Raw genomic sequence first — 15,375 nt, 5'->3', positions numbered from 1 at the left:
CCAAATATATTTTGGAGGATCAAAGAACCTCCTGGAGCACAGATGGAAACTGCAGGAGGGAGCACTGGAGTCACCCCATTGGGAAAGCAAAAGTCTACCCACATAAAATTCAAAGGTGTCTATTGGTGTCTGGAGTGCTTTCAACTGGTCAACTAGTTTTCTAGTAGATCAGTTTCTCACTAGATTTCAAGACAGTTTGAATTAAATATTGTGAAGATTCGATTTCTATTACTTTAGGAAAATCAAGCATATGATTTCACAAGGGTATTATAGCAGTTTAACTGTACTGATAGAGAGGGACTCATAAATCCACAATAGTAAAATGGTGATGAAGTGGCAAGCACCAATCTATTGCTTTCAAGAAAACATGTGAAAAGGAAAATACTGAAACCTTCATAGTGCTGCCGCAAGTAACAAAGCTTTCCTTCAAGAAACTGATCTAATGTATCTAATGTAATACCTAAAGAGATAACAATTTAAATAACTCTTACTTCTAACAGATCTGTACCACTTATTTTTAGATTAAAAAAAAAAATCTCTTTCCCATCCAGAGCTGTGTGGTTTGTTTTTGAATTTATGGCAGTACACATGCTAATTTCACAGTTCAGTTCCTTGGAATTATAGGATGTTGGGCCGCAAACTTATTTCAAGCCTTGGAGTCATCCTTACGTTACACGGTACACATCTACCCATTTGATTACATTTTAGATGAAACAAAAATAAAATGCATTTTGGCACACAGCCCATTGTGATGCTGGTTAATACCCACAATCTCTGACCAGCATCTCATTGCTCTGTTTGCTAGGAGTGTTGCCGTGCTAAAGAGCTTGAATGCAATTTTATCACAGTGTTGGAGCGCAGTATGGGTTTCCCATTTTGGGATTTGGGAGTTTCTTCCAGCAGCATAGTACATCGTACCTAGTAATGCTAATATTTAGTGAAATCCTTATTTCACAGTCCTATTAGTTCTCCTTTTAGAGCTGGAAAAATCTGATTAAAATAAAATTATGTTTAAATCAAACAGCTTTCCTTCTTCATTCTGCAGAGTTAGAGAACCTTGCCCTCACCCTTAAAAAAAATCTAATGCAGTTCTTGCAGCTCTGTTGGTTTTAGACATTTGATAGAAGCAAAAGGAATATAGACTCTCTCAGATACGGGAAAGGCGTCCATATCGGAAGTAAAATGGACTGTTGGCATTCATGCCCTTCTGTAGCAGCAGCCAAACCCATGAAGTGTGCAATCCTAGTGAGAACATCACTACTCCAATAAATCCTGAACAGAAAGAAAAAAGTATTATACATTAATTAGTATTTTGAATTAAGAGTTCTTCTCAAATCTGGCTGTGGTAAATATGAAGCCAGCCAGTTTCTTAAAACAGTTCTTATCCCCATTATCTCAGAAAACAGATCGTCTTTTTAAATTGACATATGCTAAACAATATAGAAAGACAATTCACAGTTGTCAGGTTCTCAGCTAACCAATACTACCTAGAAAGATGCATGTCACTTGCCTCATCAGAATCATCATGGTAACCAGTTTTATTGGCACCAGGTACGTCAAGTCCTTCAAAGCCATTCGCTTCTGCATGTTGCTGCAGGACAGAATACCGGTGAACCAGAAATCTAGGAATGTGAAAAACACTGATGAAAGAACTGTTGTACATTCGGTTATATCAATTCAGACTCCTTTAAGAAGTTAAAGTAGAGAACTTTTGAAGGTTTTAATATATTGGCTGCTATTACTGATCTCAATTTCTTCAGAAAACTATTTTACAGTAACAATAAACTATAAAAAATGGAAGGAATAAAGCCTTCAAAATGATAGAAACAGGAACAGTGGTCAAGAGAAGTTACTAAGCCTAGAAATAATCAGTGATTCTCATTATATCAGTGGTTCTTCAACTCTGTGATACCAAGTTCTCTCTACATATCCCCCACCCCATATACAACTACACAACAAACATTTCAGTGATTGGTGGATGATTCTAACAAATGGCCAAATCTGATCTGAGCTTTATTCTTGCTCTGGGTAAACCTCTTGTGCCCAGGCAAACAGAAATGAATGTTGTCACTGCTCTGATTTTGCCTATGCAAACCTGTCAGCTTAAAAAAATATCTCTTCCCCATCCACCCCCAGCTGCTCATGATGCTCAATTCCACCCCCTCTCATTGATCTAAATCTAAATAATCTAGATTTTTCTAGATTATTCACAGCAGCATTGCCTCATATCTGGAACAATCAGGTGTCTCAAAGGGCCCAGAGGCCACCTTTTCCCCACTGCTTTCATTCAATCAAACACAAAACCCAATTCTGGAAACAAACAAAATCAATGACTTGCTTTGGAAACAAAAAAAGAAAGAAAGAAAGAGTTTAGCAGCATCACTAACACTCAGTTCATAGGAACATGTGTCTTGTTTCTCCTCATATAAGGATGACATTGTTACCTATGTGTTTCAGTCTAGTTCTTTTGCTTCCACATCTATGTAACAAAGACAGCATAATATCTCTGTTCCATTCCCCCCCCCCAGCTCTATTTTTGTCGTTCTCCACTCCGAGGCTCACCTTCCCCCACAGACGTATTTCTTAATGATGACTACTCCAGCGACAGCAGTGATGAGCATCAAAGCAATTACAGCCAGGATGACTGGAGTAGAGTTAGAAGAGGTATTCTGTAGAAAGCAAGTAGAAAGCAGTCTAAAGCTTTAAGTAACACATTATTAGACACAGGACCACGGTAGTTACAAAGTGCTTCTATAATTATCTTTCTAGCATTTCTCAATTGCTCCTTACCAAAAGGGCCTGCACTCCTGTCTTGAATGCAGCACAGATTTGGAAAAGCAAAAAGAAATTGGAAAAAGGTGAAGCCCTTTGCAATTAGATTTCCCTCACTCAAAATGCTAATCAGCAGCTAGACTGCAAAGCAGCTGGTCTCAGCAGCTGATCTCCAAAGCTCATTTATCACAATGACTGCAGAATACTGAGTTTAATAGTATCAGGAAATTTTATGAAAAATACTTCTTAGGCATTAATTATTAACTGGCAGCGTCCCCCCTACCTCTTTTTAGACTATGTTAGAATGTTTTCTCTTATCCACCACAATTATTTCAGCGGATTTTTTTTCTTTTCTTTTTTGTGTAACGTACCAATGGACTTGACCTCAAGTAGTTGCTTGTACATTTTTGTTTCAGATCTGTCTCTTTACGTTTGGGGTTCTTCCCACCTACACATTTGTCCCCTGGAATCTTCCGATATCTGAAAAGCAAAAACAGTTTCAACAGATAATTTTCTTCAATAGGTGATTTTCTCTTAATGAGTGACAGCATCCCAAGCCAGTGAAGATTAGTTACCTATGTCAATGCCAGTTGAACAGTATTTATTTGCCTGATTAACCTTGAATTATCTCAAACTCTACAAAAGTCCCCTACAGTCAACATTATTTTAGGACTGGCCCTTCAAAACGGTATTTAAACAATTAACAAGATGGCATATAATCAGTGAATATTTTTATCAAGCTTTTTGCTCTCAAAACATTTTGGCAATAGAACTTTTCAGTCAATATAACATATGAGTCAGGAGAGTTTCACTCACAAAAAGAATCTTCTCTAACCTCATATCCTACAAATGGGCTAGGATTAAAAATCTTTATTATCACCCTGCCTCAGGAAGTCTCCCCAGTGAAGTCAGCCTGTCTCCAACTGGCAGTCATATTCCCACTGTTGGACCTGTTTTGTGTCCTTTGTGGCTGTGGTTTCTCTGGAAGGCCTTTCATCAGGAGTGTCTTAGTAGGTCATCCAGTCTATCTTTCTCAGTGGCCTGAGTCTCACTGACTTTCTTAGTGGCCTGAGTCATTATCCTGTAGAGCTCCAGGGTCTCTTATTAGACCTGCCTCCCTGGACCATCTCCAGTCCCAAGCCTGCTGGCAAGCTTTTTTAAAGCTTGATGCTGCTGAACTAACCTGATTAGCACAGGTTATCTCGCACTAGGTCTTCCTGGTTTTAAGCTGTTTTAGCTGGATCTTCTCCAACTGTTGGAACATCGGCACACCTAGCTGTCTGTTGCTTCAATCTGCTTAACTCCCATCTTTTCCAACTCATGTGCTAACAACCAATGTTCCTTTTACTTTCTCAGTTCAGTGAGCTTCAAATGGCAACTGAAACTCCTTCATCTCTGACTCACATTTCTATCTTTTCTCATACCCACAGAGAATTAGGCTGTACATTCTCTCTTTTAGCTATACAAACTTTGCAGGATCCAATCTGGGTCGGTCACCAGGACCAGAGGTTTAATGTTTTTGGAGTTAGAGCTTGCATACAAATGAAGGCAAAATTAAGTGTCCCAGGATAATGTTGCATCTGGGTCGGTCACTGGGACTGGAGGTTTAGTCTTCCAAGCTTTTGAACTAGAGCTGGAACCCATTCTCAGAGAACTTCTCTCTTACCAGAGTGAGACACAGTCTGGTGAGAGAAAAGTTCCTTGAGGATGGGCTCCAGCATGAGTCGGAAAGCTCAGAAGACTAAACTTCTAGTCCCGGTGATCGACCCAGATTGGATCTTACAACATTATCCTGGGACACTTATATTTGCCTTCATTCATATACAAACTTTATCTCCAAAACAGGTTGGATCATTTAAAGGCAACAGGGAAGGAAAGGTCTGCAAGGCATTCCTTTCCAGACTTTGGCCAAATCGTTTCCTACCGCAGGCATCCCCTGATCCCATGGGATTCTCTTATTGGGCCAGGTTATACTTTGTAGAGGGGAATGCTGTTGAACAGAGCACTATGGGACCGTAAAAGACCCAACAGTTTAAACATATTTATTTTACAAAAGGATCCATAACGCTAAGTCCATCTTCCAATTTCTCTTGCTGGCTAAGGACATCAATTTGCATGCTACTGCTAATGCATTAGGATCTTACAAGAAAATTACCCGCTGGTCTTTAACAGCTCTTGCTTCCCATACAAGCAGAACTCCAAGTCATGACCCTTCAGCTCTGGCTGCTCCACACATTCAGACTGGTTTTCTGGGCGGAAATAGCCAAAATCACTGGAGGACAAAAAAACAAACAGATACATAGAAAGAAAAGCCATTGACTTCATCTGAAACATATATGCATGTTTACCCAAATATTTACTGATATTTAGCTTATGTGGAAAGAAGACCATAAAGATTTTGACTGTTATCATGATACTTGTGGTTATATAAATATCTGCAGAGGGGAAAGGTGATTATTAAGATGTTTTATCATGAATGTAATGCATACATACACACGCACATATACACACACGTGCATGCATACCCTTTCAAAATAAGTACTGAAAGGTTTTTCTGTGGCAGGCATTGCAAGCATAGCAAGCAGAGGATGATACAGAAATGACAGGTGTTCCTGATTTCTGTTAGTCTCTCAGCTATAGTCTTCTACTTGATGGTGCCTTCCCAATTCAGTATGAAGATGGTATTCCTGAATGCCAGATTAGAAAACAAGAAAATTATGGTAACATTCAGGATCTGGCTGTGCACTATTGACCTTACCTAACGTGTATTACAGAGATCAGGTTGGTGGAAAAGATGAGGTGAAATTGTCCCTGTTCCCTTTGCCATACTGGTCTGGGGACAAAAAGTCATAGTTGCTTCAGTTTATAATGACTTCATTCCCAACAAAGTGCCCTGCTTAATAACCTGGGGGTTTTGAATGTTTCTCTTTGAGCAGAAATGACCAGAACAAAAGGAAGATTCACCTGAACTACAGAGAGTCCTTGGTTAACATTGGTAATTGGGACTGGAATTTTCAGCGCTAAGCAATGTGGGCGTAAAGGACAATGTCATGTGATCACATTGCTTAGCAACAGCAATCCCAGCACTCTCCAATGCTGTCATTAAATGAGAATTGTTCATTGAGCGAGTCCCAGGAGTTTTGCAAACAGGCTAGTAAGCAGATAAGGATGGCATGAGTGCTGCAGGGCCAGTGATGGCTGTCGATGGGCAGGGAAAAAGTGCACGAGTGGCTCACAAGAATACAGTAACTACATGTATTGTTAACTCCACAGACAGTTTTTCTACTTGAGCTTACTGTATTGGAGGTTTCCAGACTGGTGATATCATCCCACTATCATCCCACTTCATTAGTAATGAAGTGGGATAATACACCAGTCTAGAAACCTCCATATCTTACTTTCTTGGGAGTTATTCAGGATTTCAAACACTAGGCTATCCTGAATTATACAGGTAGTCCTCAACTTACAAAAGCTCATTTAGCAATAGCAAAGCACTTAAACTTATATACCACTTCATAGTGCTTTACAGTCCTAAGCGATTTACAGAGTCAGCATATTGCCCCCAACAATCTAGGTCCTCATTTTACTGACCAGGGAAGGATGGAAGGCTGAATAAATCTCGAGCCAGTCAGAATCAAACTCCTACCAGTGAGCAGTGAGTTAGCCTGCAATATTGCATTTTAACCACTGCTTCACCACAGCTCTTTTTTAGCGATTTAGTCAAAGTTACAACGGCACTGAAAAAAGTGACGTACGACCATTGCAGCATCCCCATGGCCACGTGATCAAAATTCAGACATTTGGCAACTGACTCATATTTATGATGGTTGCAGTGTCCTAGGGTCATGTGATCACTTTTGATAACTTTCTGGCAAGCAAAGTCAATGGGGTAGCCAGATTCACTTAACAACTGTGTTACTAACTGAACAACTGATATGATTCACTTAACAACTCTGGCAAGAAAGATCATAAAACAAGGCAAAACTCACTTAACAAATGTTTCACTTAGCAAACTTTGGGCTCAATTGTGGTCATAAGTCAAGGACTACCTGTATTTGGTCATGCAGCAGGACATGCTCTGAATGGTATTGTTCTGGACATCATTGGGTTCCATTTTTTCATGGACAGATCATTAGGTGGTGGCAAGTTTTAGTTTGGTGTAGATTACTTGTTGCCTTCTATATTTTGGATTATAACTCTCAAAGTGTCTTACTGTTGGTCAGGCTGACTTGGGGCATTAGGTTGTCTAGTCCTACTTTAGACAAATATGAGCCTATAAACTTTGAAAGATTTACTAAGAAATGTACAGAGATGGCTCTGAATGGTTTCCTGTTTGCCTTGAGAGAAGCATGTTCCTGTTTTAACAGCTCATGAGTCTACTGAAGTTCCAGTCAACTGCTTGAAAAAGGAAGTAACACAGACAGTTCATGCAATGCAATGATAAAAATACTGTCACACAAGTTTGCTAATTTTCCAGGATGTTTGAAGTGTTAGAAGAAAGCTTGAACAAATTCTGTTAAATCTAGGTTAAAGCACATATTCAGGCCATATACTGCTGTTGTTTTGGGGGTACAATATTCAACAACAGTACTGTATAGTATCTTAGTTCTTGAATGATCTTCAAGATTCCCTTAATGTTAACAGGTAAACAGTAAGTTTGCTGAGAGGAAGCCTTATCTTGGTCCTCCCACGACAAACTTACCTAAGATCACTGGTTTCTACTTTCATTAGTAATATCAATAAGAAATCTAGTCCTACCAGTTTACTGATCCACTAATCTTCAAGAAACAAAAATGGGACACTGTATGAAACAACCAGCCAATTAGTTAGTGCTTAACAGCCTGCCAATTTCTCACTACCACTGGGGTTGTATAACCTGTTTTGCAAACATCCAGCTGATGAGCTGGTTAGTGAAGATTCCCATATTTCCAGAGGACATTTTTTTTGCATTGAGATTCCAACTGCCTACTCATTTTCCAGAATAAGCATCTAATTTGTAATACATTAAATATTTAAGCACACATGTATATAATTGAATGTATTATATTGATTCACGTATTTCATGAATGAAAAATACATGAAAAAATAGGTCTTGTGCCAAAATGAAAGGCATGATACACATAAGAATTTTAGAACAATTATAGTACTGTTTGCTGAATCCTATTGCAGTGAAAAATGGCTTTTTAAAGAAATATTAGCAAGTGCAGCCATAACTGAGAGCATAAGATCAGGTATTTTGTGCAGAAGCACAAAATAGTGCCATCTCAAACAAACCTATTAATAAAACCTGGTAATCATAATCAGCTTCTAGCACAGCTCTTACTGCTTGCTGTAGTAATCGCTAGTAATCTTTGTGACATACTAAGTCACATTGCTTTGTCTTGTTCACTAGTGGTGACTCATTGCAACAGGTTTTCTAGTTTGGACTATAACCATGTTATGCCATGTCATACACAGAAGGTGGCAGTGTTCACGCTTCATTATTTTATTTTTTAATTTATTTGAATGTGGTTATTAACGTGGTTAGGGTGGTTTTAAAGTACTATGGTTTTTTAATCCAGCCACTGGATTTTATAAAACATGTATAACTTTGCAATTAGATCAGAACTAGGCCACTATGATTTGTTCAGTCCTTAAAACAAAGCATACTTTACTGCTATATGTGAATCAAGACATTGTCTGATGCCTGACGTTTAATAGGTCACCAATGACACAGATCAACTTCCCTGATGACAATGGGGCTGGACAATCTGCTGTCACAGTCTGAGAAAATAGAAGATACTTGAAGATGGCAGTAAGAAAACGGACAGTTTTGTCAGTGGAGCAGAACAGAGGAAGCAGAAAAATGGGGCCTGACCTTGGGGGGAGGGAAGGGGGGGACTAAGAAGCCAGACAGTGTCTCTGGTACAGTTCAACCCCAAGATATAACTGCAAATCTTGAGCAGATACTGTGCCATTATTACTGACTAAAGGTAAGTTCTAGTGGAAAACTAAAGAGAGAAAAAGCAATGGCTCTGACCATTTCATAACATTTAAAAAAGACCAAGAAAGGAAAAAGCCACTCTAAGCATCTAATGAAGTTTCCAAAAGCAACTCATGAAAGCTTATGCCTTGTAGTAAAATTTGTTAACTGGAAAAGGTGCTACAAGACTCTTGATTTTTAGCGTACCAAAGAAAGTCATCTAATGTGCAAATGCAGACAGATGGCTGCTTGGTCACAATGTAGTCCCGGCCATTTTTACAGACAGAAGATTTGCGAAGGCGTCTATATTCCTCCTTGTAGCCCAGTATGCATCCATCTGTGGGGTTACTGGGATTGTTGGAATGAGCCAACCACTTTGTATAGTCCTTTTCTTCACCTGAGGAAAGAATAATGGCCAGATTTCTAAGATTGCTAAAAGAAACTAAAAAGACTAGTAAGTGTTTTTCCTGACAATTTTCAATTCTACAGGAAGTGTTACAATCAGGTATTACTGGACCCTAAAGGAATTGTGTAGTTTTTCCAGTTGAGAGTTTGCAAAGCTATATCTCATGGGCCCTGCATTTGCAATACACATCAATCAACAAGAAGGAATGAAGGGAGAAATCCCTGCTCCCCTGTACAATCAATTTAAGGGCACAAAGATGCAGGAAATGTTTTGTAGAATTACATAAATAGTCTAGAACAGGGGTGTCAAACTCGATTTCATTGAGGGCCAAATCAGGATTGTGTTTGACTTTGGGGGGCTGGGGTGGTGTGGGCAGCTCGATGTCACTCGTGTCGGGTAGCCTGAGTGCTTTGCAAGTAAAAATGGGCTCCCAAGCTCCATTTTCGGCTGTGACTGCCTCCTGCAGTCTTCTGCCAGTGAAGAGGGGGAGGTGCAGTTCACATGCAAGTTGGGTGAGGCGGCTACCGTGGCATGAAGGCTGAGGGATGGAGACACAGTGCAAGTGCAGGGAAACTGAGGAAAGGAGAGCATGGTAGGAGTGCATGGAGGCCGAGTAGAGGAAGGCATGGTGTGGGTGGGAGCTCCGGGAGGCCGAGGGAAGTATTTGGCACAATGGTCAGGAAGGCGGAGAGACTTATCAGAGCAACATGTGGTTTTCCTTCCCAGCTTCCTCATTGACTTTGCATGTGGGAAGCCAACAGGGAAGATTCCAGATGGCGAATATGTGACTGTGAGACGTTACAACTGTCATTAAATTCAAGCTGATTGCCAAGTGCCGAATCATGATTACATAACTGTGGGAGTATTGGAAGGGCCGGAACTTTGAGGACCAGTTGTAAGTACCACTCATTTACTCTGAATACTCACTAAACAACTGGTTGGTAAGCAAGGACTATGCTGTATTCTAATTCTGAAAAGTACGGAATCACCTCTGAATAACATCAGTTTATGCAAGATGTTCTGCCTCAGCTGCTCTTCTGATCTCTAAAGCCATAATAGTGTGTGGCTGCTGATATTTCTGTAAGTAATAAGGTCACTCACAGTCTCTGCTGAGGAGATCTTGGAAATCAATGGTATATGAGATCCACTGGCGAGATAAGAAGCTCTCTTGAAATCCCCAGATGCTAACATTCATTGATTTTGCTCCAGGTTCTGATGCCAAACCAGTGAAAAAGATGGGTTCCTTACTGAAAAGATAGCTGTGCCAGCACTGTCCTTCATCTGTTGAGAACCTAAAATAAATAATGATTAGAAATTTGGTTTCAAATCCTGGCCCCAGTCTATTTAAAGTAATCAGGCAGATAATTTAACAACTGTCCCTAACAAGATGACTCATCTTATTAGGCCCCCAAAATTTGGAATCATTCAGGAAAAAGAAACCTAAGCATATACATAAAACAACCTTCTCCCCACCTCTTTTTTTTTGGGGGGGGGGGGAAGGAGATGGTAAAAAAGTAGATTTCCTCTCAGGAAACAAAGCTCCTTTTTCCCTCAAGAACTCATTTCTTCACAAAAGATTACAGGTGATCAGTCACTGAGCAACTGGTCAAAGTTGTAAAAAGTTTCTTATGATCCTGATTCAAAGTTCCAACACTTTCCTCCCTCCCTACTGTCATGTGATCACATTTGGAGTGCTCGGCCACTGTCCTGCGTTTACAGCAGTTTGCAGCATCCTAAGGTCACATAACTGCAATTTACGGTTTTTGCCATAAACCAATGTTTACTTTAGGTTTCCAACAAAAGTGGTCATTGCAAACAATGAGTTTATCTAATGACCACAGTGGTTACTTAGTGATAGTGATGTTCACTTAACGACTGCCACATTTGCTTAACAACTGCTGCAAAAAATGTCATAAAATCGGGTCAGTGATCCCAATTAATGATCAGCATGATTTACGGCTGTAATTCTGAACTCAACTAGTCGTAAATCGAGGATTACCTGTATTACCCCAAATTATATGCTCACTGCCACTTCCTTTCTTCTTTGCACCCTTTTTCCTAAGCTTTTTTCTTGGATATAATTCAATGTATATTAACTTCAAATTAAGCCCATTTTTCTGGAGAGTTTAGTTTTGAAATAAGATTATAAATTATCTTGCAATTCTTTTTATCTAAAACTGGCTCTTATCCATTTTCATATATTTCATATGTTCTAATTCAGAGTGATCCAATTTGACATTAGCCGCTCTGAGTCTCTGGAGAAAGGTGGCATATAAATTGAACTAATAATAATAATAATTATACCAGGAAAACAATTTCTTTGAACTACTGTAACCAGTAATGTGGAGGTGAGACGCAAAGAGAGAACTTATATCCTCCCAGTAAATGAATATTAGCAAAACTCTTGCATACTTAATCTCGTTGACATAATGAGTTTGTTCAACAGCCACAATGATGCCCCCAGAGTCCAAGATTGCATAGTGATGGGGACCTTCAAGTGTCCGTGACCAGGTGTAGCCACCATCATCCGAAATGTAAACATCTGGGTTTGTTATTGAGATAGCATCTCCAACACTCCCTGCAACATAAAGCACCATAAATGGCAATTATACCAATTTTCTCACGAAGACCTGCCACATGTATTTCTTTGACAAACCCACACATCCTTTTAGTCTCTCACATCCTTTTACAGTGTCTCTCTCCTAATCAAGCAGGGAGAAAAAGCAATCTGAAGATAGTGAAGGATCACAAGAAAAGTCTCTGCTCTTGCACATTATTTCATTATATATTATGTGTGCATAAGATTAATTCATTACCATGAGAAATAATAATCCCAACAGCATTTGGTTCAGTCAGAGGTGCCATAGGTACATTCAGCTTCTGGGAGATGCTATAGGAGGCATGAATGTGAAGGTTGCACTGTAAATATAAAATAATCCAAACAAGAATGAGAGACAAAATACAAGTGCATCATGGATCCAATTTCATTAAACGCAAAGCTACCATCATTACTCGTCTCAATGCATCTGCCAATATAAAAAACCTTTATTAATGCAAATCCAAGGCAGACTAAATTTAAGAATCAAAATCTCAAAAGTGAGGCAATTCATTCAGAACCTATATGGTCCAAGCAACTTTCTAATTTTATAGGATCAACTGTCTTCTATTTTCTTCTTTTGGCTAAATTAAACTCAACTCAGCATACATTTTTTCAGCATTCTACTTTCCTTGCAAAATATTCTTAATAATATTTTTAACTTTAACGTTATCCCAAATTCTAGGCATTAATCTGTCTTGCATATGAATTAAAACAACCACACAAGTCAACATCCAACTGAGCAATTCCAAAGGCTGCTTAATATATCAATTTTCTTCGTGTAACATCTTAAAATGATGCCTTGATCGCAGTAAAGGTTAGTCTGGACCTACCTACTTCTTTTGCTTCTCAACATTTGTTAGGTTTACACCTCATTTTTGCTAACACGTTAAAAAACAAACCTTTTCTTTATTTTTGGCTGTTGAGTCACACTTAGCATTTTCTGGTTTCCTCAAGTGTACCCATTCCCCTCCTTCATCAAAGGTAATCACAGATTGAATGGAATTATCTGATTGAAGGAAGAAAAAGAAAAATCCATAACTTTGTCTAATACAGTATAATCCTTACAATATCCTTAGAAAACCTAAAATTTAATGGGTTTTTTTATTTATTTGTTTGTTTCCAAGTTCTACAACAGCTATCATCCCAAGCATTGAAGAACCATGAACTTTTGCAAAAAATACTAAAAAGCTTTTTCTCTAGCAACCAGTCGGGTCTTATTTTTCAAAGACAGATTACACTTTAATTAAACTAAAAGCAGAAAATATCTGAAATTTATTCAGGAAAATAAGTAGATAGGGAAAACAATCAACAGGCAAACCATCCATCTTCCTTCAGTATTTTTTTTTTACAAGTTTATAATGGCAACACACTATAGATTCTAGAGTACAAAAGAGCACTTTATATACACTGATTTAAATTGGCACCTAATCATTAATTTTTCAGCAAATGGGGAAGGAAACAAGATAGGAACACAGCTTGTACTGTCTGTGTTACTTATGATATAATAATCACCTCTATGCTTAGAAGCAATTTGACCAATATATGTAGTTTGATCTCAAAGTTTCAAACACCAGTTCCTATGCAGAAGTGTTATCTTTTTGGTTTGAATAAAACATAATTTCCATATAGAATTTCAAAGTTTTACATTGCAGCTTGACATTTCTATTCTGAATAAAACTTCTGATCACCATCTACAGAAATTGCTTGCCTTACATCACAGTTTGGGACATATTCATTTATCTTCTTACTTTACACAAGTAATGTAAAAAGTTTTAACTTTGGGCAGAAACTAAATAGTTCTAGTCAATATCGTGTAAACAATCACAGCCAAAGAGCTAATTAATTATGGTTAAGAGTTTTATAAAAGTGCTCCACAAAAACATAGTCTAGATCAGTGTTTCTCAACCTTGGAAGCTTGAAGATGGGTGGACTTCAACTCCCAGAATCCCCTAGCCAGTGCTGGCTGGGGGATTCTGGGAGTTGAAGTCCACCCATCTTCAAGTTACCACAGTTGAGAAACACTGGTCTAGAGACACTTTAACTATTACTTAAAGTGATAGGAGTATTTCTTTCATTCTAAATGAAATTGTATCCAAATATTTTAACCATTTTCTTAGCAGAGTTCAGCAATTCTATAAACTTTCAGTGACAATCAAAGAAATTTAAAAATGAAAACCCACCCTCTGAAAGCACGCTGGTAATATAGGTGCCTCGTAGGGAGGTTATATTGGTGAAATCTGTCTCTCCCCCAGTGGTAGTATAGAGATGCCTTTCCAGGGACTTGGAGTATATGATGCCTTGATCATCAGAGGTATAAATTGTTCCATGTCCAGTATCTGGGAAAGAAATAGCAAATTGAAAGGAGAGAAAGCATTTTACAGATGGTGGTTTTAAGTTGTATCATAATTCACCAACAAACTGTAAATTACTACGGTAGAAAGCTCCTGCACACAATCTGTATTTTATTTTAGATCAGCCTAAAACCTATTGCAGTAATAGTACACTAAATGAAGAACTACGTGAAGTCTACCTAAGTAAAAACACATGTTCATACAATGTATTTGTTTAAACTGGCATGGAAAAGAAAGTTGTCAGGAAGCCCACATGTTTATATATACTACACTGACACTGGGAACAGATTCTCAAAACAATAATTTGTAAATCTGCTGGAAATCTTGTTTACTAAATATGCAATTCAAACATTTTTGTCTTAGGTAAAATCTTTATGCCTATATAATAACAACAATTTAGAGAACCATTTTTCTTTTAAAATGCAATTCTGTAACCATAATCAGACAAAATTTGGATATACTGAATGATACATCACCCACTTTGTATTCCCTCTCACCTCCAGGTTCATCTACATGCATGAACACCATGTCATCATTCGCTGCCAAAATAGAGTAAAATTGTTCTTGTCCAACCGAAGGAAGTTGAGCCATGTTCCATGTTTCACCTTCATCTAGTGACACATGGATTCTCCTTGTATTGGTCTAGATAAAGCAAAAATATTTCTTTTCTCTAAAAACATCCATATTCATTTTTGAGGAAGTTGTTCATAATATGAAACAACTAGAAAACGTTTATGATGATATATTGTTTTTATAACATTTTTTAAAAAAATATTCCTGTTTATTAAGCAATGACAACATTTCAAAGAACTTGCAAATTAGAGCAGGCTTGCCTTTGAGAAAATATAGTAAACAAGGGTGGAGCACGCAAAGTGAAGCTAAAGTCCTCTGGGGCTCAGTTGGGTCTCAGGTCTGGTCAATTCAGACAAGTAAGCACCGATGTGTGCTTAATGGTGGCCACTAGATGAACAAAGGAACTTTTGGCAACGGGGATGCTGGATTTATGGTGATGGAAATGATCCATATGCACTGAGAGTATCTTTTCAACTTCTGTAGAATAGACTTTGCTTCTTGAATTTGAAAGGGTGGGAGCAGCCATTGCTAGGGCCTTGGACCTTGAGCCTGAAGGGTGCCAAAATGTATGGATGGAGGAATATATATACCGTATTTTTCGAAGTATAAGACGCACCGGAGTATAAGACGCACCTTAGTTTTTTGGGAGGAAAATAAGAAAAAAGCTGATTGGTGGGTGGATCCGTCTCCAGGAATACCCCCAATCAGCTGT

At 38.5% G+C, this 15,375-nt stretch overlaps 1 protein-coding gene across 1 annotated transcript in view; it reads right to left on the bottom strand.

The window, feature by feature from the left end:
• Positions 1 to 1,104: 1,104 nt before the first annotated feature.
• Positions 1,105 to 15,375, bottom strand: part of SORT1 (sortilin 1) — a 42,727-nt gene continuing 28,456 nt past the window's right edge. Inside the window, exons 9-20 of the mRNA XM_070939668.1 lie at positions 14,588 to 14,732; positions 13,920 to 14,075; positions 12,639 to 12,745; positions 11,957 to 12,059; positions 11,553 to 11,718; positions 10,242 to 10,432; positions 8,942 to 9,131; positions 4,928 to 5,044; positions 3,144 to 3,252; positions 2,563 to 2,669; positions 1,511 to 1,622; positions 1,105 to 1,272 (exon numbers count right to left, since the gene is read on the bottom strand). Of these exons, the coding sequence (XP_070795769.1) occupies positions 1,258 to 1,272; positions 1,511 to 1,622; positions 2,563 to 2,669; positions 3,144 to 3,252; positions 4,928 to 5,044; positions 8,942 to 9,131; positions 10,242 to 10,432; positions 11,553 to 11,718; positions 11,957 to 12,059; positions 12,639 to 12,745; positions 13,920 to 14,075; positions 14,588 to 14,732 (1,518 nt within the window). The 3' untranslated portion in view covers positions 1,105 to 1,257. The remainder of the gene's footprint in view (positions 1,273 to 1,510; positions 1,623 to 2,562; positions 2,670 to 3,143; positions 3,253 to 4,927; positions 5,045 to 8,941; positions 9,132 to 10,241; positions 10,433 to 11,552; positions 11,719 to 11,956; positions 12,060 to 12,638; positions 12,746 to 13,919; positions 14,076 to 14,587; positions 14,733 to 15,375) is intronic.

The sequence above is a fragment of the Pituophis catenifer genome, unplaced genomic scaffold (genome assembly GCF_029215685.1).
Source record: "Pituophis catenifer annectens isolate HBS135680 unplaced genomic scaffold, rPitCat1.0.hap2 SCAF_3, whole genome shotgun sequence".
In the NCBI taxonomy this organism is placed as follows: domain Eukaryota; kingdom Metazoa; phylum Chordata; class Lepidosauria; order Squamata; family Colubridae; genus Pituophis; species Pituophis catenifer.
Note: the sequence above shows the minus strand (reverse complement) of the source record. Positions and strands in the feature narration are given on the sequence as shown.